General features: G+C 43.1%; 1 protein-coding gene across 1 annotated transcript in view; it reads left to right on the top strand.

Annotated features, from left to right (window-relative positions):
• MAGI2 (membrane associated guanylate kinase, WW and PDZ domain containing 2) overlaps positions 1-25734 on the top strand; it is a 1351041-nt gene that overhangs the window by 1214445 nt on the left and 110862 nt on the right. The window contains exons 15-16 of the mRNA XM_044920220.1: positions 529-721; positions 7908-8156. Of these exons, the coding sequence (XP_044776155.1) occupies positions 529-721; positions 7908-8156 (442 nt within the window). The remainder of the gene's footprint in view (positions 1-528; positions 722-7907; positions 8157-25734) is intronic.

The raw sequence follows: 25734 nt of genomic DNA, 5'->3' as shown, positions 1-25734 counted from the left end.
CATTTTGCAGATGAAGAAACTGAGGCTCGCGGAGGTTAAGACTTGCCCAAGTCCACACAAACAAGAAGTGGAGCCAGGATTCAGTCCCCAATTCGTTACATGCACAGTGGCCAATAACATCAGAGTACTTGGGGTTAGAATTTTCCTGAAGGGTGATAACTGGTGCACCAGGAAGCAAGTGTCCCCCAGACCTCGTGGCCATCAGCAGCGAGTTCAAAACGTTTACTTCTCTGAAAGGAGTTAACAACCTGGAAGAGTGGGAAAGGCCCCTCATTTTTCATTTTTCAAGTACATGCTCAGGTTTGGAGTAAGGGGTAGAATGTGGGAATAAAACCTTCCACCAAGTTGTACATACATATAAAGAAATTATATGTATATATGATATTACTGTCTAGAATTATATTTATATATAAGGAAGTTATATATAAATATTATTATCCATGATTATATTTACATAAAGAAATTATGTGTGTGTGGGGGGGAAAAAAGTTGAAATGTAAATATCCTTTCCTTCTCACGCTTCCCTAGATTTTGATTGGCGCTGTCATTGCCATGGGTTCAGCCGACAGAGACGGCCGCCTGCACCCAGGAGACGAGCTTGTCTATGTCGACGGGATTCCAGTGGCTGGCAAGACCCACCGCTATGTCATCGACCTGATGCACCATGCAGCCCGAAATGGGCAGGTCAACCTCACTGTGAGGAGGAAGATGCTCTGTGGAGGTGTGTGGCTCAAGCCAGCAGGGAGGCTTGGGGGTCAGGTGGTGAAATGCTTTTGTGGGACATGGTAAGGACACTTGAAACAAAATTTTAAATCAGTTTCTATATTAAACAAGGACAAAAGTCAGCCTAGATCGTCCACATGTAACCATGATTTTGAAAATGCAGATTTTCACCCCGCTATAATTCCAAGCAGTCTCTCAGCCCTCCATTTTCCGTGCAGTCATTAAAAATTTCTAGCAGAGCCTGGGGCTAATTTAAGATGTGTATGCTCTTTGCTCTTTGGTGGATGCTGGTTATAAGAGGAACATTACGGTAGCAGAAAATATAGCTTTGGAAAATGTTCCTCATTGTGTTTACAATCCAAGAACCACAGCATTTCGATACCATCGTAAGGCAACTAAGATGGAAAATTAGCCTCCATTGTAGAGCCTGATAAAAGGTAACAATAAAACCATTACAAAAATACAGCTCTACGTCACTCTGAGAAAACACAATTCATTTAACTCCAAACTTATGAAACCCGTAAATTAGAAGTAATTATGCCCTTTACAGCTATTCCCTAACATCATAAAAGAATCCACCAAAGACTTCACTTTTAAAAGTCTGTCTTCACAGTCATAATACAATTCCACCATCTCATTCCCCCCCCCCAAAAAAGGTTTGTATTTTTATGAATATGTCTGTTACAAAAATCGACTATTTTTCACAATCTAAGCCCTCAGTAACGTTGATGGTAGGGTCCCAAACTGCCTGCACTTTGCCCTGCGAATTACAGGAGGAAAGCACCAATGATGTTCTGTCACCTGCCGCCCTCATGGCCCTTGGCCTCTCTGCTCAGTCCCCTGGCTCTCCTCAGACAGATTAGGAGGGACCTCGGCGTCAGGAGCTCCCTCGTGTTACAGATAAGGAAACCGAGGCCCAGAGGTTGGCTAGATAATGCAGAGGCTCTTGGCTTCAGCCAGTGCTTCTTGCCGTATCCCACCTTCGGGCCCCCTCCCAGGGAATTCAAAGACGTGAGACCAACCCTTAGCAAATGTCACTCCCTAACCTAAGTAGTCCTCTGTATGTGTTATTGTTATAAGGCATCTGAATCAAAAAACGGGGGCAGGTGGCACTGGCTAATCACAGGCTGTGAATGACTAGGGAAGATAAGGCTTGTTAATCGAACTACAAACTGTTTTCTATTCAAGTCTTCTAGAAACTAGACTTTGATCAAGGGCAATCATTTAAAAGGGCAAGTCAGAATTGTCAGCCCTCACCAATAGAGACGCTGTGTATCTTGTGCCATTCACCTTCAGAAATTCATGGCATACCAAAGAAGTAAAACACCTTGAATTATGCCTCATCCTTGGGCAAGCTGCCAGGAGGAAGACAGTGTTTGCTTGGTTAACATTTAACTGTCTCTCTCCCTAAGAGTGATTTTTAATAAAAAGTTTGCTGTGCTATATGTTCTGTAACCCAAGATAAATTAAAAAGATACCTGATTTACAAGGAAATATACTGCAAGGTGCAAAACCAATGCACCAACATAATTTCATGCTCCCTTTGCCACCAGCTGATTATTGCAAATTAAATTTTGTTTTAATCAACCCAAGCTATTGGAGTGTATGCCAAATGCTGCAAAAATGTATTCTTGCAATTTGTGGATCATGTGACTTTCGTGAAGCTGCTCTTTGCTGCATTTCTTACCAACTTTACTCATTTAGGCTTTCGAGTGCATTTCAAGTGCATTTCATTTTTGAAAATGTTCAGCTGCAGACCGCTTGTTCACACTAGGAGAGTTTCCAAGTTAATTCAGCTCACTCTTCCTTGAAAGCTTCATCAGTATTGCAGATGATTAAGTTCAGGAAAGGATACTTTGATAGTAAAGTAAATGCCTAGAAATAGGATGGAACAGATTTTTTAAAGGCATAGGAAGGCAGCTTTTCTTCATAGCTGCTGTTTCTCTAACAGCGAGAAGGGATAGCCACAAATGGATGTGACAGTGAAGATGCCTTTTCAAGGGCTGTTATTATTATTATGCTTTCCCAAGCAAAGACAGTGGGACGTGTGAGCCTGGCTTACAATGAGATGGTTCAAAGCTGAAGGAAGCAAGCAATCAGCTTGTGAAGAGACAGAAGAGGGGTGAGAAGAGAGACAGTGCCACCTTCTCGAACAAAGGAGCGGTATCAGGAGCTGGAAAGAAGGGGGGTCATAGAGGTTAAAGCCTTCAGCCTCATGCTTGCCTCGGCTTGTACAAATGTCCTGTCCCTCCTCAGAAGGCACCAGGCACCGGCTTCCAAGTCACGCTCAAGAGAGAACCACTCAATCTATTAGGAGTGATACCGCCTGGTAGTTACATTGGGCAAAAATTAAAGTAACACAAAAGCCTTCTGCAAATATTAAAATATTTTAAAAGTGTACTCACTAAAGATAGAAAGGCAAAGTTTTCAATGAGGCAATGACAAGGTAGATCCTCAAAAAGGAGAAACTGTGAAGTAAAGGAAGGAAACATCCAATAATGCATCCAATTTTACTTACCAGATAAGTACAGCACAGATCTTGCACTTTAAACTAGTTGTTAGGGGCACCTGGGTGGCTCAGTTAGTTAACCGGCTGCCTTCATGATCCCGGGGTCCTGGGATCGAGCCCCGTGTCGGGCTCCCTGCTCAGCAGGGAGTTGGCTTCTCCCTCTCCCCCTGCCTCTCTCCCCATTCTTGTTCTCTCTCTCTCTCACACTCAGTCTCTCGCTCCCAAATAAATAAATAATCTTTTAAAAATTTTTAAAAATCAACTAGTTTTGAGAGATGTCTTATCCATACCACCAGCTCCAGTGTTTAGCCATTTTCCCCCCAAGGATGGTAGAAGAGTGGCTTTAATTATAACACTGAAGTATAAATATTTCTATGTTGGGCGCCTGGGTGGCTCAGATGGTTAAGCGTCTGCCTTCGGCTCAGGTCATGATCCCAGGGTCCTGGGATCGAGTCCCGCATCGGGCTCTCTGCTCCTTGGGAGCCTGCTTCTCCCTCTGCCTCTCTCTCTCTCTGTCTCTCATGAATAAATAAATAAAAATCTTTAAAAATAAATAAATAAATAAATATTTCTATGTTTAGTAGCTCAGCTTTGAGATGTTCAACCTAATGACACATTATTTTGAATACACACTATTCATCTGAGAGAAGGGTGTCTCTGAGGAATTTCCTAATGTGTCAATCTAGAATTGATGTGAAAGAACATTTTATGACTTAATCAAAACACGTTGGAGTCCGTCCTAAAGCTATCCATCAGTACTTTTCTCTCACATCTAAGGGAAAGTCTGACTCTTGGCTTAGTGCCAAGAAAGAGAAAGTTTTCTTGTCAGCTGGCTGAAAAGTTTAGCCATTGTTTAGGGTGCCAGTGGATTCCCTGGTCCTGGTTACTACACTTTTTGTCAATTCTAAACACGTTCCCTCTTCTTTGTCTGTGAGGATGTCACCCATTTAAATAAGTTGTCTGCTTTGAGGAGTCTAGACCAGGAGTGCACACACTCAAATGCCTTGCAGGCAGGCCAGCCTCTGGCTTTGGCGGGGCCGCAGCCTGTGGGCTGCCCCCTGCTCCATCAGGCCCCGTGAGGATGCACATTGCATGTAGACATTCCAGCCGGGGCCAGCATGCCCCATGGCCTCAGCCACGCTTCGAGACAAGATATCTCCAGTGCTGTCATGCTTCTAGGGTACAGCCCTGAGAAGGGGCCCACGAATACCCTGGAAGCAGGCAGGCTGTGTTTGCTACAGTAGAACCCTGGAGTCCTGGTAGCCAGCGTGTGATCTGGAAGGGAAGCAAGGGCTCTGGTTGAACAAGTCCCTTTGGCCCTGCCATCCTCCTCGCTCTACTGGTAAATGAGTAAGTCAGGAATTTGTAGGCGACACTGGGGGTGGTTGGCACTGTGGTGGCTTGCAAACTCAAACTCGGTAAAGGGAGTAGCCACTGCCCAGCTCTGGCTGAGAACTGCGAGGTATTTCAAGAGAAACTGGAAATCCATATTTCTGTAATCCATATCCAAATATGATAATAATCCATATTTTCTCCCTTTTTAAAAACATTGGCAATCAGTTTTAACAATTATTAGACAAAGTATAGCCCAGGACTGGACACAAATCACAGATGGGTCTGCGGGCCAGGAGCAGCCCCCGGCCAGTGGCGGACTATTCTCGTGGAAACCATCACACCTGGATGGCATCGCCAACAACGCTTGTCTTCCCAAACAGAGACCTCTGCCGGTCAGCTCAGGGATGACTTCCAGTCTGACTGGTGAGGACAAAACAGAAGCTCAACCTAAAACTGAATTATTTGGCTTAAGTAGATACTAATGGCCCGAATTCTATACATCCATTTGTGTGAGAGACAGAAGGATGGGTCAGGGATGCTGGAAGGTAGTGAATTAAAAAAAAAAAATGCACGTGGTATTTAGTCACTTTGTGACGTTCACTGTATTCTTCTAAAACAACGCTGTTCGTGCACTACCCCAGAAAGGGTCGTTGGCAAGAAGACAGTCACATTTGGATCCAGAGCCCACTGAGTAGAAAAATAACTGCGGAATCAATTCAATCCCTCAAAACGGCCCATTGGACATCTTCTTAACTCCCTGGTTTCAAATGTGCTCGTGTTGTTAAAGATGAAGAACTTTGTTCTAGAGGTTGAAAGATGAGTCCAAAAGCAATAGAACGGTATTCTGTTAATGTTTGGGACTCTTCCCCTTCCTCAGGGACCATTCACGTTGATTAGTCCATGGCGTTCTTTCTCCCTCTAGAACCCGCGGCAGAGCCACTCCCAGCCACTCGCTGCAGAGACGGATCATTTTCCTTTGTTGCTGCTTGGTGACTGGCACAATGCTCAACCCCTGAAATATGACAGCCAGAGAAGGAGATCTCTCTTGTCACTGCCTATGACACCTAGTTACTGATTTGGTCCCATACCTCAGGGAGATTTTCAGCTTAATGTTGCCGCCTAATAATTGTTTGTTTTTCTTCCTCCCGACTATCTCTAATCACTTTATTTCCAACTTGCGCAAGGACTGATAAAGGACACGTGCTTCACCAAGACAATAACAGCTTGTCTTTGGATGATGTTTTCTCGTGGGGAGGGTACATTTTACAGGCAGTTCTAAATTCTGGTAGGAAAGAGGGAAAGGCTTTGACATTAACATTTTGTTCTTTTCTCACCTCAGTACAATTCTTACAGATGAAAAGCATCCATTTGTTTTCTTTAATTAAAACCTGATTAATTGGGCGCCTGGGTGGCTCAGTTGGTTAAGCGACTGCCTTCGGCTCAGGTCATGATCCTGGAGTCCCGGGATCGAGTCCCACATTGGGCTCCCTGCTCAGCAGGGGGTCGGCTTCCCCCCCCCCCCCCGCCCTCTTCCCTCTCGTGCTCTCTGTCTCTCATTCTCTCTCTCTCTCAAATAGATAAATAAAATCTTTAAAAAAAAAAACCTGATTAATTAAATCTTACAGAAAAAATTCAGATTTATCAAATGATAATAAGCAGCAGCCTGGTTATTCTTATTCTGCTATTACAAACAAGAAATGAATACATTTTTGTAAGATGATTTTTTAATCTGAGTATATGAATAAATGCAGCTCCTTTTTCTTTACATATCAGTAGAACAACAACAACAAAAATCTCTTGTAGTCTGTGTTCTTTCTCCCCAATTTTTGAAACGATTTTTGATTTTTGAAATTTGATTTTTCATTTCAGAATGGAATTGCAGCTTATCAAGTTAAGAGCCTTCACTGGAACTTTTGCTAATTATTTTTAACTTGCCTTATGAGACCCCTACCAGAGCTCTAAATAGAAGACCATATCTAGAGACCCAAAAAGGAATCATTAATTGTGGTTACTTTCCTTCTTGATATTTCTCTGTTCCATAAACATCCTTTGAGCACACTAATCAAATTGTAAGATGAGATGAAACAGTCCTATTTCTAATTACAGTATTCTGGGTGCCTGCTTCAGTTCTTTTAATCAGAATACCAAAACCTAGGTATTAAATTAAAATGACAAAATTCTTTCTCAATGACAGATGAACTTTCATTTTTAAAAAGCAGCTTCTCTTGGCTGCCAGCTTTCTATCATTTCTCCCTGTAAATAAGCTTGTTTTCTCATGGAAGTATTGGTTTGGTTTATCTGGCTGATAATGTTTTGTAATAATGTAGAATATAAATGAGCAATGCCACCCATACCTCTCAGAAATTCAAAATGCATCGTCCCTTGGCCTGACATCATTGTTAGATTTAATCCTAGAGTGAGTGAATAGAGGAAGGATCCTTTAAGAAAGATGTTTTCCACCTACACAGAGTGAATTATCACTTCTAGGCTAAAAGAATATCGCAAAATTAAATAAAACCGTGATTCTTTAGTAAAATTATGATAAGTCTCTTTATATGGACATCCTGGGCTGTTACCCCTCCAGCAGCATTGCTCAATGGTGCCCTAGAAAGAAACCTCACTGGGCTTCTCTCTCCTGTGCCCAGCCTTCCTAAACCTACTGAATACACTTTCCACACATGGACCCTGAAGATGCACAGTTTTTACAAGTTCTTTAAGTAATTCTTGTGCACAATGCAGTTTAAGATACTGTCCACCTGTTTTGTAATCTTTGATCAGTTATTATTATGCAGCTAAGAAGCTCAATATCTAGGGGCTCCTGGGTGCCTCAGTCGGTTCAGCGTTTGACTCTTGGTTTTGGTTCAGGTGGTGATTTCAGGGTCAGGTCGTGAGATTGAGCCCCGTGTGGGGCTCCCTGCTCAGTGGGGAGTCTGCTTCCCCTCTCCCTCTGCCCCTCCCCCACCTCTCTCTCTCTCTCAAATGAATAAATATATCTGGAAAAGAAAAAAAAAAGCTCATTATCTAAAACCAGGCATTGTCCTGGGCAGGGGGTAGCGGTGGGGGTTGCAGATTTAACAAGAGGAAGCTACAAACTAGTAGCAGCACAGAGGAAGCTGATGAGGGGTTAGCTGTGTTTGCTGTGAAGAATGGAATGGGGCTTGGACCTGGGTGCTCCGTGGCTGGGTTTGTAGCCTTCCAAACGCTCTGCGCTCGTGGGGACTAGAAGCCAGTCAGCCAGTCTTAGAACGATGCCAATGTCTAGAACTGCACCTAGTACACAGAGGCACTCATCAAGACCCTTGTTAAATAACCGAGTGCCCGGGTACGCTGTGTATTGCAGGGGAGCCCTGCCCAGAGAACGGGAGGAGTCCAGGCTCTGTGTCAACCCACCACAGCTCCCCACGCAGTGACTACGCCACCTACACCAACAGCAACCACGCCGCCCCCAGTAGCAGTGCCTCTCCACCTGAAGGCTTCGCCTCCCACAGCCTGCAGACCAGCGATGTGGTCATTCACCGCAAAGAGAACGAAGGCTTCGGCTTTGTCATCATCAGCTCCCTGAACAGACCTGAGTCCGGATCCACTATCAGTAAGTGATGGCTGTGCTTGCCTTTCAGTAAGAGGTCTTGTGCTCATTTTGTCCTGGTGGTGGGGAGACTGGACATGTTGTAGGCATCTTGGGGAGCCAGAAGCTTCTGGGCTGTGGGCACAAATAAGAAATCCTTAACATAGGATTAGCCAAACGTTGCTGGACCTTTGCCTCAAGAAGAATGCAAGATCACATCTAAAGTCCCCCTGGCCCCACAGCCCCCATAAAACTCTTTGTTCCTATTTCAGTGGGAAGGAAATAAAACTGAGTAGTGTGAGAGTGTTGGTGTGAGGGGAGAGGAGCCCCTTCCTTCCTGATAGGATGAAACCAGATATGCAAAGGATCTGGGGGGAAAGCAGTCCAGGAAGGAGCTCAGCATTCAAGAACTCTACAGAAGCCCAGTGTGGCTATGGTAGAATGGACATGAGAGAGCGGCCTGAGACTAAGACAGAGGACTAGGCGGGAGCCAGGCTGCACAGGGCTTCACACGCCCATGGGAACAAGTCTGGACTATAGTCTGAGTCCATGGGAACCACGGAGGGGGCTGGGCAATGGACAGAAATCCGACTTACATTTTTTAAGTCTGCTCTTGTACAAAATGAAATCAGGGGGAAGAGAGCAAGAGTGGAAGCATGAGACAGAATCAGGAGCTCATGAAAACAGCCCCGTGGGTGCAGAGAGCCTGGAACCTTCTCCCAGGGTGATAGCAGTGGATGGGGGGACGTACATGACTTCACCTAGGGCTCCTCCAAATCTGGGAGTCTGTACAACAGGTAACAGTCAGAGGTTGTAGTTCTCTTGCAATTGGTCATCTTGTAGACCCTCAGTCTCCCTTGGTGGTTTTCTGTTCAGCAACATTATTGCAGAAGTTACTTGGCTGCCAGCAGATGGTAGGACGGAAAAGGCAATAGGAAAACTTGCTCGTTTTTCATGTTGAAGTGATTTAGCCCAAAATATTATGGATAGAAACACCAAAATAGAGAGCATCGAGACCAAAAAATAATTGAGTCATGTTGTGGTCCTAAAATTCTTAGAAACTGTGGTTGTTTCCAGCATGTGGGGTAAGGGCGGGGGGGCTTGTCAAACAATACTCAAGAAGCCAAATCACTGAGAATGAATAAAAATTTTTTATGATCCAGTTAATGTTCTCAAAACACCGCCCAGGATTGAATGGAAAGAATGACCCTGTTTCGCTTTACCTTTGACAAACTTGAGTGAAAACTATAGAAGTGTTGAACCTCAGTGAGTATGTGCAGAAATGAAAGTACATACATCTGGAAGTACAATTTCATTTCTCTTCTCCTGCATGATAAGATGAAGAAATAAATCCAATCTTTAAGCACAGAGTAAAAGCAGGATTCTGTCAGTACGATAGATTCAACGAGATTAAAAGGACATACGACTAAAGATTTTCATAAATTATATAAACAGCCTTCCAATAATTTATATTTAGGGAAAATATTCACAGAGAGCTTTTGTAGCTATTCCACTCAAGCAAATTGTTTACTGGGGCAGGATACCTAAAGGACCGGAATAAAAATAAAAAGAAGACCACCACAAGGAAAGTGTTCAACATGTATTTAAGGTCTCAGATGTCTTTGAAGTGTGATTGCATTATTGCTAAATGCATAGAGAATTGTGTGTGTGTGTGTGTGTGTGTGTGCGCGCGCGCGCGCCTGCACACACATGCACTTATCACACAAAGAAGCCGCAGATGCTTTTTCTATTGCAAATAAAATCCATGCACAGGTAGAGCTGGGAAACAACAGGTGCAAATGCTTACAATTAATGTGAATTTTTCTTCCTACCAAGTGACATTAGACTGACCTCAAAAGAATAATTCTAGCCATTTTCCAAATGGTATTATTTTACATCACCCTGGAGAGTGGGAATATATTCATGATGTTTCCTGGCTTCTTTTTTCACATATTTATTTCTTTTCAATTTAAGGATTCAAAACGCAGGTTGCCCCCATGTTCTGTGGGAAGAGCAGTTATTATAATGATGGCCTGTAGCGTTTACAATATATAATTTGCAGCACGCACCTAAAAGCTTTCTGGGCCTGATGCTGTTGCATACTTAAGTTCTGTTATAATTTTGAGCTCTAAATTTTGAAGAGAAAGGCTAAGTACCTCATGAATGGTAAAGAGCCATCCTCATGTCACATATCCATCATCAGAATATCAAGGGTCCTTGATTCTCTGAGACGGGAGAGCGTGATACCATCAGGTACTCGGGAGTCACAGTCATTCCTGGGTCTTGGGTCATTTTTCTCTTCCTGTCTTACCTGAGCCCAAGGACCACAAACATGATCGTGGTTTTTCTCATGGCTACTGAGCCTTTCGTTGACGGACAGAGAGCACTGTTACGCCTTTGAGAGGCAAACTGGCTAAAATCATACTGCCTGGCTTCATCATCTCCTACCTGTGTGACCTCGAGGAAGTTACATGACTCTTTGGGCCTCAGTTTCCTTGGCTGTAAAGACAAGATAATATTACTATCTACGTCGAGGGGTTGCTCGGAGGGTTAAATGAATGAGTACGTGGAAGTGCTCGGAACAGCTCTGACTCAGAGAAGCACTCAGTATGTCACCGTTGCTGTCCAGACCAGCATTATCTTTCCATTCCATCAGCTGCCGCTTCTCGGATAGAGCAGAGCTCACACTGGCTGTCTCCTCTGTCAGGCATGAGTCAGAGTCCCCACTCTCCCAGAGCAGCACATGAAGGGCCATCTCCCCATCCCACGACGTGCTGACCTTCTGGCAGCACAGTCTGCCCCGCCCGCCGCCCCCCTGCAGCCTGGGTCGGGGGTGAGGGGCTAGAGCCGTGGCAGACACACCAGTCCATCTAAGTGTGCGTGTCTTTGCTGAGGCTTCAGGCTAGAAGTCTCCCCAGAATTCACTAGCCAATAAACTAGAAAAATCACCGGAAACATCCAAATTCAGGCCCGAAGCTGTGCCTTTTAGAATCTCCTACAAATAATATGTCTCCATGGACTGTATCAGAGAAGACAGGAGAGATGGAGAACCCAAGTGTAAATTTCACCACCCTGAAGGTGAAAAAAAGAATTATTTTCCAGAGCTTCCTCAGTCCAGGAGAAAACTTTGCCAGGGATGCCAGATGTTCAACCAGTTGAGAACGTGGGAGGTGGGGTTTCTGGCTTATTTATTACCTGGCATTTAGTCCGGCTCATTACCAAGCCTCACATCTTTTTTTCAAAATATTATTTCCCAAAAAATTAAGAAGAAATTTCCTTTATATTTGTTAATGTAATTAAGGAACACACTGCTTCCTTCCAAAGCCAGTGACCCAGGAGGCCAAATAATGCTTGGGAGCAGACAGAACTTAGAAGCCTCCGTCTGAGGAGCAGGAATATCCTTCCTGAATTAAAGTGGGAATAAGCAAGTTTCCTGAGCATTTTTGTCCCATTGTCCAAAATATTAAGTCTTTTTTTCAGACGTTAAAATTAGATCCAGGGTGGGGCGCCTGGGTGGCTCACTCCGTTAAGCATCCAACTCTTGACTGCAGCTCAGGTCATGATCTCAGGGTCCTGGGATCAAGCCCCACGTCAGGCTCTGCGCTCAGCATGAAATCTGCTTGTCCTTCTTCCTCTGCTCCTCCCCCGCTCTCTCTCTGTCTCTCTGTCTCTCTGTCTCAAATAAATAAATACAATCTTAAAAAAAAGATTAGATCCAAGGGAAAACAAAGTTGTTTGCAGACCAGAGCCTAGGATAAGAGTAGCAGGCAACTGAATTTTAAATTCTTAAAAAGATTCTAACAAAGGTTTGTAGACAGAGATGTCCGTTGCCATATTATTGATTAACATAGAATACTGGAAACAACCTTAGAAGCTTCTCAAAAACTGGAAATTTTATATATTTGGGGAGTTCAAGGCATTTCCTGCCTTTGACGAACTCTTGTCACGGAGGTCTGGGTACACAGGGTAGAGAAGACTCGGGTAACTTTCTGCCTCCGCATAGAGCAGAAGCTTGCGCTGTAAAGATGTCCCCGTGGCCACACGCAGTGGGGTTGACCAGGTTGATCTTTTGGCCACCCCAGCTCAAGGCTGAGCCCTAACATCCAGGTTTTATTACTATAACCTGTCCTCGGGGGTGCTTGCTGCTGCCCCCACCCGCCCCAAACCCACTGTCCCCCCAGAGGGCCCCAGGAAGGGCTTTGGCACGAATGATGAAATAAAAGTAACCGTCAGTCTCCTGGTTTTCCGTGGGCAGAGGTGGGCAGCTTGTGGAAGGAATCTGTAAACTGAGCTGCAGGCCCATTCCAAGCTGCAAGGGAGGGCATGTTCGGGGACAGCGGCTGCAGCAACAATGGAAGCTGTCCCGCAGGGGCACCATCTTCCCCACCCTTCCTGCCTGCCTTCCTGTTGTCTTAACAGCCTCGACTCTGGTTTCTGTGGCGCGGGGCTGGGGCCTCAGGAGCTACAGAATCAGGGGCTGAGCCTTTCTGGAGGAGGGTGAGTGTGAAGCGGGCACCAGATAGTGGGGTGCATGAGAAAGGAGGTGAGATGAGCAGATGGAGACTGATGATGGGGGGAGGGTTTGGTGATCATTCTGGGCGTGTGGGGGTGCTCTTACCTGTCCCAAAGTGCCAGGTCATAGGCAGGCACTGTTGCAGGCTAAGTGGCTAGTGAGGGCTGGAGCCCTCAGGGAACCCCCCTCCCCCAGCAGGCCAGCGTCCCCGTCCTAGGAAGGAGCCCCTTCCCACACATCCCCCTGGCCATTGACCTTACTTTGTACATCAGAAGGCTCTGCACACCATTCAAGCCACTCTTGGCTTACAGAGGAGTCAAAAGAAAAAGAAAAAAAAGACGATGCAAGCGTATCACCTGTCAGCACACTGCTGGCTCACAGTCCTTCAGCTCCGCGCTGGTGCTAAACCTCTCTGTTTCCGCGGGTGCGCTTTCTCGGACACAGCTTGGAACACAGACTTGGTCATTGTTAACTTTCCCTCAGGCCCACTGCAATCCGACATTCTAGAACAAGTTAGTTAGCTTCGGTAAAATGCCCTGATGACTTTTCTCAAGTCTTTGATGACATCCATGGGCTCTGGAGTTTAAAAAGTTATTCTGGAAATTCAAAAGCTTAGCTAGCAGGCCTTTTTATGACATTTTAAGGCATAGTTTCCTAAAAAGAATGAAATAAAAGTGAGTAAGCCATGAGGCAGTTTAGGATTTTTCCCACCAAAACTCACCCACTAGACCATGCAGCCACTGAATAGTCACTTGACCTTAGGGGAGGTACAAATTAAAACCGAAAGCCGACGAGGTTTCTTTGGTCTTGCCCTGACACAAGGAGATTAAGTTCCACACTAAGTGCATTGGACAGCACACCAGAACTTCAGTTTATCCACCACCAGCTGTGTCCCTCGAACACGTCAAGGGTCGTTCTGTGTGCTGCTTCATCTAAAATATAAGGAAAGGTGGTCTTCACTGCCGCTTCCAGCTCTAAATTATATGATGCCATGAATCAGCATGGAAATGAGGTATTAGGTTCATTTTGTCTGTGTGTGCAAAGCCCGGGGTACATCTGAGGCCTGGATCATATTTTTCATTGGCTCAGGCTATCATTTTAACCTGTGTAACGTTCGTTTTTGATTATGTTTTGAAGGTGGCTCTTCTGTTAAGAAATGATCTGAAGCAAGCACTTAAATACATAAATCCAGCTCCCCTTTTAAGGCGATTTAAGGCAGTGTTTCCCTCCCCTTTTCACTCGGCACACTTGTGAAACGATAACATTTGTGTAACACACTAAGATAAAAGGAATGAGGCTGGGCGCCTGGGTGGCTCAGTTGGTTAAGCGACTGCCTTCGGCTCAGGTCATGATCCCGGAGTCCCGGGATCGAGTCCCACATTGGGCTCCCTGCTGGGTGGGGAGTCTGCTTCTCCCTCTAACCCTACCCCCTCTTGCGCTCTCTCTCTCACTCTGTCTCTCTCTCTCAAATAAATAAATAAAATCTTAAAAAAAAAAAAAGGAATGAGGCTACCGGAGATAAAAGGACCCCCCCCCCCCCCCACCGCCAGGAGGCCCTACCCGACACCTCACCCTACCATCCTCAAGAACATTCGCGGTCTTGGCACACCTGTGTCCCGGCACACTCCTTTTATTGCCTCATGGTTACAAAGTCCTGCCCTAAATGAAGTCTCTAAGTATCAGTAACCAATGCTGTTGGACATGGGAATTAGAAAATGAGTCTCATTCCTTTTTTTTCCCGTTGGTTTGCAAAAAGCAAGTTTCCTTTCAGAGTTCTGAACCAGCTTTGTAACAAGTAACACCGTATTCCCTTAATCCTTAAATGAACCTCTGCTTTGGATTCCTTCAATGACACTGTGCTTTCACTGTGAGCTTTATGCTGAGAGCAGCTCGCTCCGGAGGCATACTGGTATCGCCCACACCGTTTATGTGAGTGCTTTTGTAAGAGAAGTAGAGGGCAGGTGCGGGACGTCATATAAAATGCCAGTTTTCCTCCAAGTATCTGGCTTCTAAATATAACTCACGGGCCATAAGATAAGCAGATGTCTTCATAATCTTGTAGAAAATCTACATATACAAAAAAGATAAGACTGTGTTCATAGTCTGTACTGATGTACATATGCTTTAAATCAAATCAATCTCAGCACATTTATTAGTGAGATTTACTTCCCGCTGCAGGAGGTAGCTGGGGGCTAGGGTAGGAGTGGGGGTGCAGGTGCGAATGATGTGAAGTGTATCAACAAATATGCCACTTGCTATGGATAGTCCAATCTTCCTGTAATGAGTCCTTGCTTATAATACTCATGATAGAAATATCTACAGAGTAGGGGCGTCTGGGGGCTTCAGTCGGTAAGCATCTGACTACAGCTCAGGTCATGATCACAGGATCAGGTCATGATCGCAGGATCCTGGGATCGTCAGATTCCCCACCCAGCAGGGAGTCTGTTTCCCCTGTCCCTCGGCCCCTCCCCCGGCTTGTGCACGCTCTCTCTTTCTCTCTCTCTCTCTGTCCCTGCCTCTCTCTCAAATAAATAAATAGAATCTTTTAAAAAAAGAAATATCTACAGGGTAAAGTGTAAACACACTACTCTTATATCCAAGACCCTAGGTAACATGGACACAGCCACTTTTTACCAACAGCTCCTCGCGATTCTGTTCCTTCAAGGCTGGGCTAGTTACTTACCCCTGAGAGACAACTTTTGCTTTCCTGTCCCAGGGCCCATGTTTACCTGCTGCCACTTGGAATGCCTCCTCTTCTCTAGTAATAAATGTTATCAAGCTCTCTCTCGGGCACCATGCTAAGAATATTACATCGTGTTTAATTTTCACAGTAACCCTATGAGGTAGAATACTGCCCAAATAGTAAACATCTCTTACAAGCAAAAAGCTTTAATCTCTTACTAAGACTCTGCCTGACCCCTTACCCTTCTCCCTCAAGTGTTTCCTATAATTCTTATATGGAATTCTTGTCTGTAAACTCTGTTGACTGCTTCTTGACTTCCCTTCTATTATTATGTCTGTGATTATTCTCTATTACTGTCACTTCACTTTGCATGTGTTCATGGTTTGCTTCCCCTAAACAGATTATAAGCTCCTTAAGGGCAGAAAATAATGACATTTCTTTGAATCTCTCACAGTTACTGGTAGCATGAGGTTCAAGGATTTGTCCTGTAATTTATGTTGGAGGGATTGAATTGGTTCCTCCAATAATGATCCAGTACTGTCCTCATGAAAATAAAATGTGAATGTGCTCTGCTCTCACTTTCCCTGCGCCTAACCCTAGCCGTCCTGTCCCTCCAAGGCAGTGAGACATATCCCTGCGAATGGGCAGATCAGCAGAGGATCCCTTAGCTGGTGGAACTGTGTGCACGCTCATCCTTGCCCAGCATGAGAAATTACACTCTAATAAAGTGGAACTGGAGCAATGCCCCAGAATACAGATTTCCCATCAGTTGTTCTCAGCCTGAGTAAATGATTCAACAGCCAGCACAAAGCCTGGTGAAGTCTTAGATGCGAGAGCCCTCTAAGAAATCAGGCTCAGGGGAGCCATCTCTGTGTCTCTGGGCAGCCCCTCTAGTCTCAAGCATCTGGGTTGCAAAGCCCTTGTCCTCTGAAGGGCCAGGCTATGGCCTCAGTGTGCTCTCTGATTGACCTCATCCTGGCACTGGCTGTTCCTGGAATCGCCATCCATCTATGTGAGCACCACCTCAGCGATAATTATATCGTCCTTAAACAGGAGGATTTGGATGGCATCCCAAGCTCCTTGGAAAAAAGTATTCCTTCACATTAGTTACTCATTTTCACAGTCCTTATTAGCAAAGCAACCCATTTCAGTTCCAAATGAACAACTTCTCAATCACATTACTTCTTTAGAGGATCATACCCAGCTAAAACCATGATGAATAGGACCTACTGATTAAATTCCATTTTCTCAATCCTGAGCATGACTAGTTTTGATCCCAAGTTAAAACCTGGCTGCCGAGGTCCTACAAGGAAGCAGACGAGCAAACATAAAAAGATTTTACGTCAAATTCTGAGTACTCTGATATCTGAACGTTGAAGCATCTTTTAACTAAAATGGAAAGACTTCACTCGTTTAGCACTAACAAATGTAAAGAGCATTTAATTGTAAGAGTAAGTCCATAGAGAACACCATCATTCTTATTTATTTTCAAGTAGAGGAGCAATGTAACCTATCAAAAAATCTGTGAGTGCTCACAGTGCATTTTTTTTTTTAAATTCTAGACCATTTTTCTTATCGTTTGAATAGAGCTTATAAATCATAAGCTTTCCCCACTAGGGAATCATTTTTCAGGAGAGTTTTTATTGTTGTGTTCAAAGACTCTCCAGGCAGCAGCAGAAGGTGGATGTGTGGATGTCTTCTTACCCTCAGCTATTTGGTTGTCTTAAAAGCTGGCAAATGGGTGATCAGGAGCTGTTTCTTCTGGGCTTACATCCTGCAGCTTCTTATTATTCATGAACTAGTATGGGGAGATTGCAACTACAAAGAGAGCCCAGGGCGCCTGGGTGGCTCAGTCGTTAAGCGTCTGCCTTCAGCTCAGGTCATGATCCCAGGATCCTGGGATCGAGCCCCAAATCAGGCTCCCTGCTCCGCGGGAAGCCTGCTTTTCCCTCTCCCACTCCCGCTGCTTGTGTTCCTGCTCTCACTATCTGTCTCTGTCAAATAAATAAATAAAATCTTAAAAAAAAAAAGAGCCCAAACTTCAGGTACAGGATCACCCTCCACCATCGCTCCCCACGGGGTTCAAATGAATTCCAAGCCTGCAGGTCACTTTTGCAGAAACACATTCTCTTGATAATCTATTCAGGGTCCCATTGAATCAAATTCTCTGTAATTTTATTTTTCTTCTTTTTATCCCAACAGTCAACCACTTAAGAAAAGTTGGTTCCACATATGCAATCATTTTAAAAGCATGTTATTAAGTGAATACAGTATTGTTATTTATCACCATTTTTCAGCTATGGTGAAAGAGTGTTTTAAAGGGATATTTTTCCCACTCAGACCGGGATGAATAGCATTTCTTTTTGAGCCCCAGCCTTCACCAAGGACTTAGGGAGTACCTGTACCCAAACTACTTTCTGTCCCACCAAATCCTGGTAGAAGCTCTTTTTTTTTTTAAAAGATTTTATTTATTTATTTGACAGAGAAAGACACAGCGAGAGAGGGAACACAAATGGGGAGTGGGAGAGGGAGAAGCAGACTCCCCACCAAGCAGGGAGCCCGATGTGGGACTCGATCCCGGGACTCCAGGATCATGACCTGAGCCGAAGGCAGTCCCTTAACCAACTGAGCCATCCAGGCGCCCAAAGCTCTTTTTATTTATTCCTTTTGACCACCAATGATTTTGCTCTGTAAGCTGGGTTTGTTCCCAACTGAACCATTGTCAGTATTTTCTTGGAAACACTTCTAGAGATTAATCAGTCAGTCTCTTCTGGGTGATGATCACTAGCCATTCCTAAGGTGTATAGTGCTAAAAAGAGAATTACCTAAACAGTGGGGTCTGCTATTGGCATTTTCATTTTCCAGGGTGACCTCTTCCAGATTTTATTTCTGTAGGGTTTGCTCCACAAATATGCCCAGATGTTGACCAACCGATGAACCCATCTGTTTTCGAGGGTAGAACCAGAACCTTCTGTTCAGAGGCTGCTCATCATAAAGATGTATATTTATGGATTTGTCATGAGAGGAGGGTCTTTCAGGAGGTGAGGAGGAGCACATCATTTAAAAGATGGGTCCTTATGGTTCTCTGACACAGAGCAATTGAGATAACATAAGGTAGAAGAGTATTCCAACTTAGAAATCTTCATTCAAATATGTTGTAGACTTGCTAGATGAACAGCAAGATGAAAAATAGCTCATATTCCTGTAGGTACTTGATGAAATTAAAATACAATAAAACTGGTTGCCAAGTGTCTTAGTCTGCACAGGCTTTTATAACAGAATACCATAGTCTGGTGGCTTAGACAACGGAACAACAGAAATTTATTTCTCATAGTTCTGGAGGCTAGAAGTTCAATACCAAAGTGCTGGCAGATCCGGTATCTGGTGAAGACCAGCCTTCTGGTTCATAAACAAGCATCTTTTTTGCAGTGACCACACATGGCAGAAGGGGGCCTGGGAGCTCTCTGGGATCCCTTTTATAAGGGCACTAATACTGTTCATGAGGACTCTATCTCCATGACCTAATCACCTCCCAAGGTCCCACTTCCAAATAGCATCTCTTTGGGGATCAGATTTCAACGTATAAATTTGGGGAGAACACAAATACCTAGCTGATAGCATCACTTTAGCCACTGATACTGACATTCCCTGGTCTATGGGGCCAACAGAAGACTGACAGGTGTAGCTCTCAACTCCAAACAGTGTATAAGGCCACAAGATTTAAAGCAGGCCTCCAGGTACCTGAGTTTATCTTAGCCAAATTTATACACAACTACCTATCCACTCTTGCGAGACTAAGGCAAGCTGTTACCCAAAAATGCTTTCCAGATATAAAACTCGGATACATCAGGCCCGCTTGATGGCCACTGCTAATGCCTTTAGTTGAGGTTCTAGATTAGCATTGTGCGGTAGAACTTTCTTCGGTGATGGCAGCGTTCTATGCTGCACTATACAATACTGCGGCCACTAGCCACATGCGGCTATGGAGCGCTTGAAGTAAGGTTAACGTGGCTGAGGAATCTAATTTTTAATTGCCTTTCATTTTCATTAAATTAAATGGCCCCATGCAGCTAGTGCCTACACGTTGGACTGCAGATGAAACCCTGCAGCCCTGCGCTGGAGCACGGTAATGGCCTCTAGGTGCCCTCCCCGCCAGCCTTCTCACCACCCCGCTAGTCACCCTTCACACTGTTACCATGGCACTCTGTCTACAGCAACTAGTCTGATGATATCACTTACTTTTCCTGATCCATTAGTGGCTTCTCATGTGGCTATAAAATCCATTCCCAGACCCTGGCACAACCAATAAGCCTTCCGCGGTCTGTCCTCTCCTACTTTGATCCAATCTCCCTGTGTGTGCTCATTGCACTCCCACACCCACAATGCAGACTCTGCTAATGCACACATCTGTGCCTTTACCAAGTCACACGGCCTGTGACTGTGGTGCCCTCCCCATCCTTGCCCACCTGGAGAAGTCCGATTCATCTTTAAAACACAGACTAGGCAGTGTTTCTTCTCTGAAGGCTTCCTAGACAGCCCCCTCTCCCTTCCCTACCTCCTGCTTCCTGCTTACTTGACACAGTTCTTTTTTACTCACTTCTATTCATTTCCGTCCCAAACCTTCTCTTGATCTCTCCCTGCTTTTTCACTCTTTCTCCCACTTTTAAGGTTTAATCATATATAGTATATTGTATCCCTTTTAGCTGCAAGTTTTGACAAATGCATTTAGTTCTATAACTACTGCCACGGTGAAGTCAGCCCCTCCATCCACTCCCAGCCCTGACCACCACAGATTTTTGTTTTCTGTTCTGGTTTTGCCTACCCGCATAAAAATGGAATCACGCAGTACGTAGCCTTTGGAGTCTAGCTTCTTCCACTTAGCATGGTGCCCTTTCTATTTGTCCATGTTGCTTCATGGGTCCACATTGGTTCCTTTTTAATTGCTGAGAAGTCTTCCATTGTGGGAATGCACCATAGTTTGTTTATCCATTCCTTCGTTGGAAGCTATTCGGATTGTTTACTGTTGGGGTGATTGTGAATAAAACAACTATGAAACTTTTCATTTAGGTTTTAGCATGAGAATAGTTTTCCTTTCACTTGAGTAAGTATGTCAGAGCGGGGTTGCCGGTTCAAGTGGTTTCCAAAGTGGTGTGCCATATTGTATTCCCCTCTATGAGGGTTCTAGATGATTTACATCCTGTGTGAGGACTTATTTTCAGGCTTTCTCGTTGTCATTGTTGTTTGAAATTTTAGCCATTCCAGTAGGTGTGTAGTGATGTCTCATTTCGGTTTGCATTTGCATCTCTTCCCTAAGGGCTAATGATGTTGCAGGGTTTTTCATATGGCTTTTGTGCCTTCCTTCTATCCTTGGTGATGCGCTTTGTCACTCCCTGTCTCTTCCCTCTAACGTGTAATTGGTATTTCACTGTGGACAACAAAATACATTTTCAGGCTCTTTAGCCTTCCATTTTTCATTTCTCACTCATTTCTCACGTTAGAGTAATAAAACTCGTTTTATGATGATCTCAGGTGAAATTAATTATGGAGACAATATGTCTGCTTCGTAAAAGTGAAAACACATACAGTCACTAAGCTTTAATATGCAAGGGGTGAGAAAAAAGGCACGTAAGCAGAAATCTCAATGAAGTTAAAATGTGCAGTATTGGGAGAAGAAAGAGACGGACACAAAAGAAAAACTGTGATAGTCTCCCTTTCAAATAAGGAAACTCCGGCATGATGTATTTGGCCACTCACAGGTCACACTGAAGTTGTTTTCACAGTTTGTATATGATCAAGATCTCCTCATTGCTGAACACTTTGCTTAAGGGACTTTTCATATTTAGTTTTATCCAGTCATGCAAAATTGCATTATTTTAAGTTAAAACACGATATACCCTGTTCGTGGAACTTTGGCTTCTGTGGGAAACTGAAGACCCCATAAATATTCATGTAATCTTCTGGATAACATATTGAAAAGGACAGCTGGCTCAGGAGGGATCATTTGCCTGGGTTAGTATCTGTTTCCATTTACATTAAGAAAATATTGCAAGAAGTTATTATCTACCGGAGGGCTTAGGGGAATACAATGAAAAGCTGAGACTGCACCTGATTGCTTTTGACATTTACCTATTGTAACAGGGAAACTGTGTGAAGATAGCCAAGTGACTCTTTACAAAACACAATTTCAGAAGCTATAAAAGGAAAAAGGAGATGGCAGAGATAGAATACACTGCATCTGTAAAAATGAGAAACATGACTTGTCAGCAACACCTGCTTGTAACTATCAACCATTTCTACTGGGCCTGCTGAGAAATCACTGAAAGCCAAGTACATTGATGGGTGTGAAGTCTCAAAAGGCAGTCGAAAGACACAGAGGAGAAAAAAAGTGTGGTTTTATTGAACATTTTTAACCCAATACTTGGGATTGATGAAATGTAATTTTATGATATTTTCTCAACTCTTGAAAAGAAACAGTTGGGGTTTTTTTATATTTTTATCTGTCAGGGCTACCGGAGACAATAGGACTTTTAAAGTTTGGGTACATAAATTGACATTTTTTATTTTCCAAATAGATTCCAGATCTCTAATTGGTATAATGAAACACTGATAGCAACAACTGATTTAAATTTACAAAAGATATTTCCAGTCTCTAATTAATGGTGGCAAAATGATAACATGCTTATCTCCTCCCATTGCTTGGACACCAATTAAATGGGAGTAAATGAAGAAGAAAGCAATGAGCATGAGTGGGGAAGATATTTTAAAGACAAAAATGTGGCAACTCATTTTGCAGGACAGAGGAAACCAAAAAGAGAAATGAATCACACAGATCTTCTCATTTCTTTAGAAACTCAGCAGCTCAGAACTTAAAAAGCTCAGGACAGAGTGTAACACAACAACCATGACCACCAAATGTGAAATGCTCATTTTTAAAATAGAAAACAACCAAGCAAAGAAAGAATAATGAAAGAATACTAGAGGAAATGGAGATAATCAAGGGCACAAAAGAAAGCTTCAAAACCATCTCACCCATATGCATAGATATGAGAAGATATTACAGCCCTATGATTTTTATAATAAAACTGGAATACTATAAAAAAGAATACTATGATTAAAGAAAGAATTTTTAGAAATTGAAAATATCATAGCTGAAATTAAAAATTCAGTAGAAGGAGTGAAAGGAAGAGTAAAGGAAATCACACAGGAGTAGGACAAAAAGAAAGAGAAAGTATGAGAGAAGTGATAATTGACAGATCAACCCAGAAAACCAGTATCTAGCCAATAAAAGTTTCAGAAAGAGGGACCAAAGAAACAGAATGGAAGTTATCAAAGAAACACTGTAATGAGGACTGCCTGGGTGGCTCGGTCGGTTAAGCATCTACCTTCAGCTCAGGTCATAATCCCAGAGTCCTTGGGATTGAGCCCCACATCGGGCTCCTTGCTTAGTGGGGAGCTGATTCTCCCTCTGCCTGCCACTCTCCCTGCTTGTGCACTCGCTCTCTCTGACAAAAAAATAAATAAAATCTTTTGTTTTAAACGCTATAATGAAAGTTCCCCAAACCAAAACTAAAAGAAACAAGTCTCCAGACTGAAAAGAACCATAGCACGATGTAGCATTGTGAAACTTTAACCCAAAAAGTACAGAGACAATCTTAAACATTTCCCAAAGGAAAAGGGGAAATAAATAGATCGCATACAGGAAACAAAAATCCTAATGGATTCAGACTTCTTAATAGCAACGCTGGATACCAGCAAACAATGGAATAATGCCTGTAATTCTGATGAAGAGTAATTTTTTCAGTCTGTAATTTCATATAATCTAGTATTTTAGTTAGATTTCAATCGAAAGAGAAGGTAAAGAAGACATTTTCAAACATTAAATATTGACAAATTATTTTCTCCCATGCACGTTTTCTTAGGAAGATACTGTAGGATGTGCTCAAGCAAAATGAGAGAGTGAATCAAGGAAGGTGTCCCAGGGGTTACAGAAGCATGCATTCCACATTGGAGTGCAACAGGAATCCCCTGAATATCACTGAGCTGCAGAACTTGAGAGAAACCTACCTACCTATGGGAGGGAGGTCGCCCCCCACCCCGGGCTCAACTCAACTCAACGTGATTTGAGCAGCTTTGAGGGAAACCATTAGGAAACAGACAGCATATTGTAGACGTGGGGGGAAAAGGACACAATCAGAAACATGATTCAGGGTGGGGAGGGAGGAAAACTATAAGAAAAGAAATGGAATCACAAAACCCTACAGCGAGCAATAGTTATATGGTAAGACTACAAGCAATGATAACTGGTTTAACTACAACTAGTGATAAAACTATATTGGGATAAGGAGAGGCGGTGGGTTGCAGGATGCGAGTGCCAAATCCTCTATCACAATAGGAAGTCAATAGATTTGACTCCAGTTGACAAATTAAGAAATAGCCGTTTATTCTATAATTTATATATTTCTAAATTCTATAATTTAGAAATGTGAAGAAGAAACAACTGAAAGATTTTCAGTGTTTGCATTTGGGTCACAGAGAATTAGGGCAGAAGACTAAAGTTTTTCACTTACAATCATTTTGGTTGTCTTTTAATTTGTGCATGAATTACTTAAATTTTTTTATTTTTATTTTTATTTTTTAAAGATTTTATTTATTTATTTGACAGAGAGAGAGATAGCGAGAGCAGGAACACAAGCAGGGGGAGTGGGAGAGGGAGAAGCAGGCTTCCCGCCGAGCAGGGAGCCGGATGCGGGGCTCGATCCCAGGACCCTGGGATCATGACCTGAGCTGAAGGTAGTCGCTTAACCGACTGAGCCACCCAGGTGCCCCTAAATTTTTTTAATTAGAAAAGATTTCCAACCACTAGGAGACAATTACTTACAGTTTATTTTGTCCCTTTTACATCATGACATGAGTTTTGAAATTTTTGTATGATTTTCTCATTTTATAGAATAATCCAGTATTTTCTAGTAATGATTTGATAAAGCTTGCACAATTAAATTATAAATCAAAGGAATCTCTTATTCGGGAACTCAATTTGTCATAAAGCGAGCAATTAACCCTTTGAAATGTAGATTTGCTTATTTGGGATGGGGGTGTAATACCACCTCTCAACCCTGTGACTGTTTTTATAAAGGAGTAAAACAACTTGTTTTTCTGCTTTGCAGGGAAGAGACCTTTTATCATATTTTAAAATTAGTAACTCTCTAAATTTTTTTGTTATTACTGAATCAGGTTGCCGTTTGGTTATTTGTAAGCAAAACTTGCTAAAAGCTATACAATTTTACTCACGAAAATTACTCAAGGTGAGCAACATAGAACTTCCCCATCTACTCTTTGACTAGAGAATCCTGGGTTGTTGATTTTCACTGAGTAATGGAAATGTGTTTCTTTATCAGGGTTTTTTTTGTTTTTTTTGGTTTTTTGCGGTGTGCGGGGAGGGCTTGCAAAAAAATGCTGGATAGGGTTGACATTTGACTTAGGGGGTCAAATTTTCTATAGTAACTTTCAGACCAAAATAGGTCAAAAAGAATGTCCCAGCTACCTAGAAATTAGAGAAGTAAAAGGTGAGTTCTTAGGATATACCATGAAATGAGAAGTACCTCTACTGAAGATAAAGGCTTAAGTATCTAGAAGTAGAACTGTTTTTCCATTCTGTCTGTTCAGCTCCTCATTCCCTCACAGGCTTACCCTCCTGGCCAGTGACAGACTTGAGGATCATGACTAATCTGAAGTTTCCTTGGCACCTGCCATTCTAATGTCTAGACATTTTGTCAGATTATGAGGGAAATATATCAAAAACACATAAATTCCTTGAGATAGGGTGGTATATATTAAAGTCTGTTTAAAGACATATAAAGAAGAACATTTGCTTTGTGGATGACTCAATAATGAGTGATTAATCACATAAAGATAATGTCCACAACAGAATTAGGGTAATATTTAGGGTTCTTGAATTAATATGTGCAAAATTAAGGATCTTCAATATGCTTAACAAAAATGATCTGGACTACCTCTTCTAGTGATGTGCCTGGGGATAAAAAATGAAGCCACAAGGAAAGCAGATTATTTTTGCTCCTTCCCTACCACCCACCTTTGTGATAATTTTCCGTGGTAACTATAACATATTTTCATTTACGTCTTCCACTGAAGACACTAAAACAATGGAGCGATATAAGGAGGAAATATATTATGGATGTATCTACATAGGATCAACCACATAATTTTCAGGACCCAGTGCAATATGAAAATGTGGGGTCCTCGTTCAGACATTATTAAGAATGTCAAGATGGTGACAGTAGACATTAAACTGAGTACGAGGCCCTTTTGAGCATGGGCCCGTGTGACAACACAGGTCACACGACCGGGAAACTGGCCCTGAGCCCACCAAGTCTTTGCAAACACACAGG

Source organism: Neomonachus schauinslandi, chromosome 12, assembly GCF_002201575.2.
Source record: "Neomonachus schauinslandi chromosome 12, ASM220157v2, whole genome shotgun sequence".
Lineage (NCBI taxonomy): Eukaryota > Metazoa > Chordata > Mammalia > Carnivora > Phocidae > Neomonachus > Neomonachus schauinslandi.
Note: the sequence above shows the minus strand (reverse complement) of the source record. Positions and strands in the feature narration are given on the sequence as shown.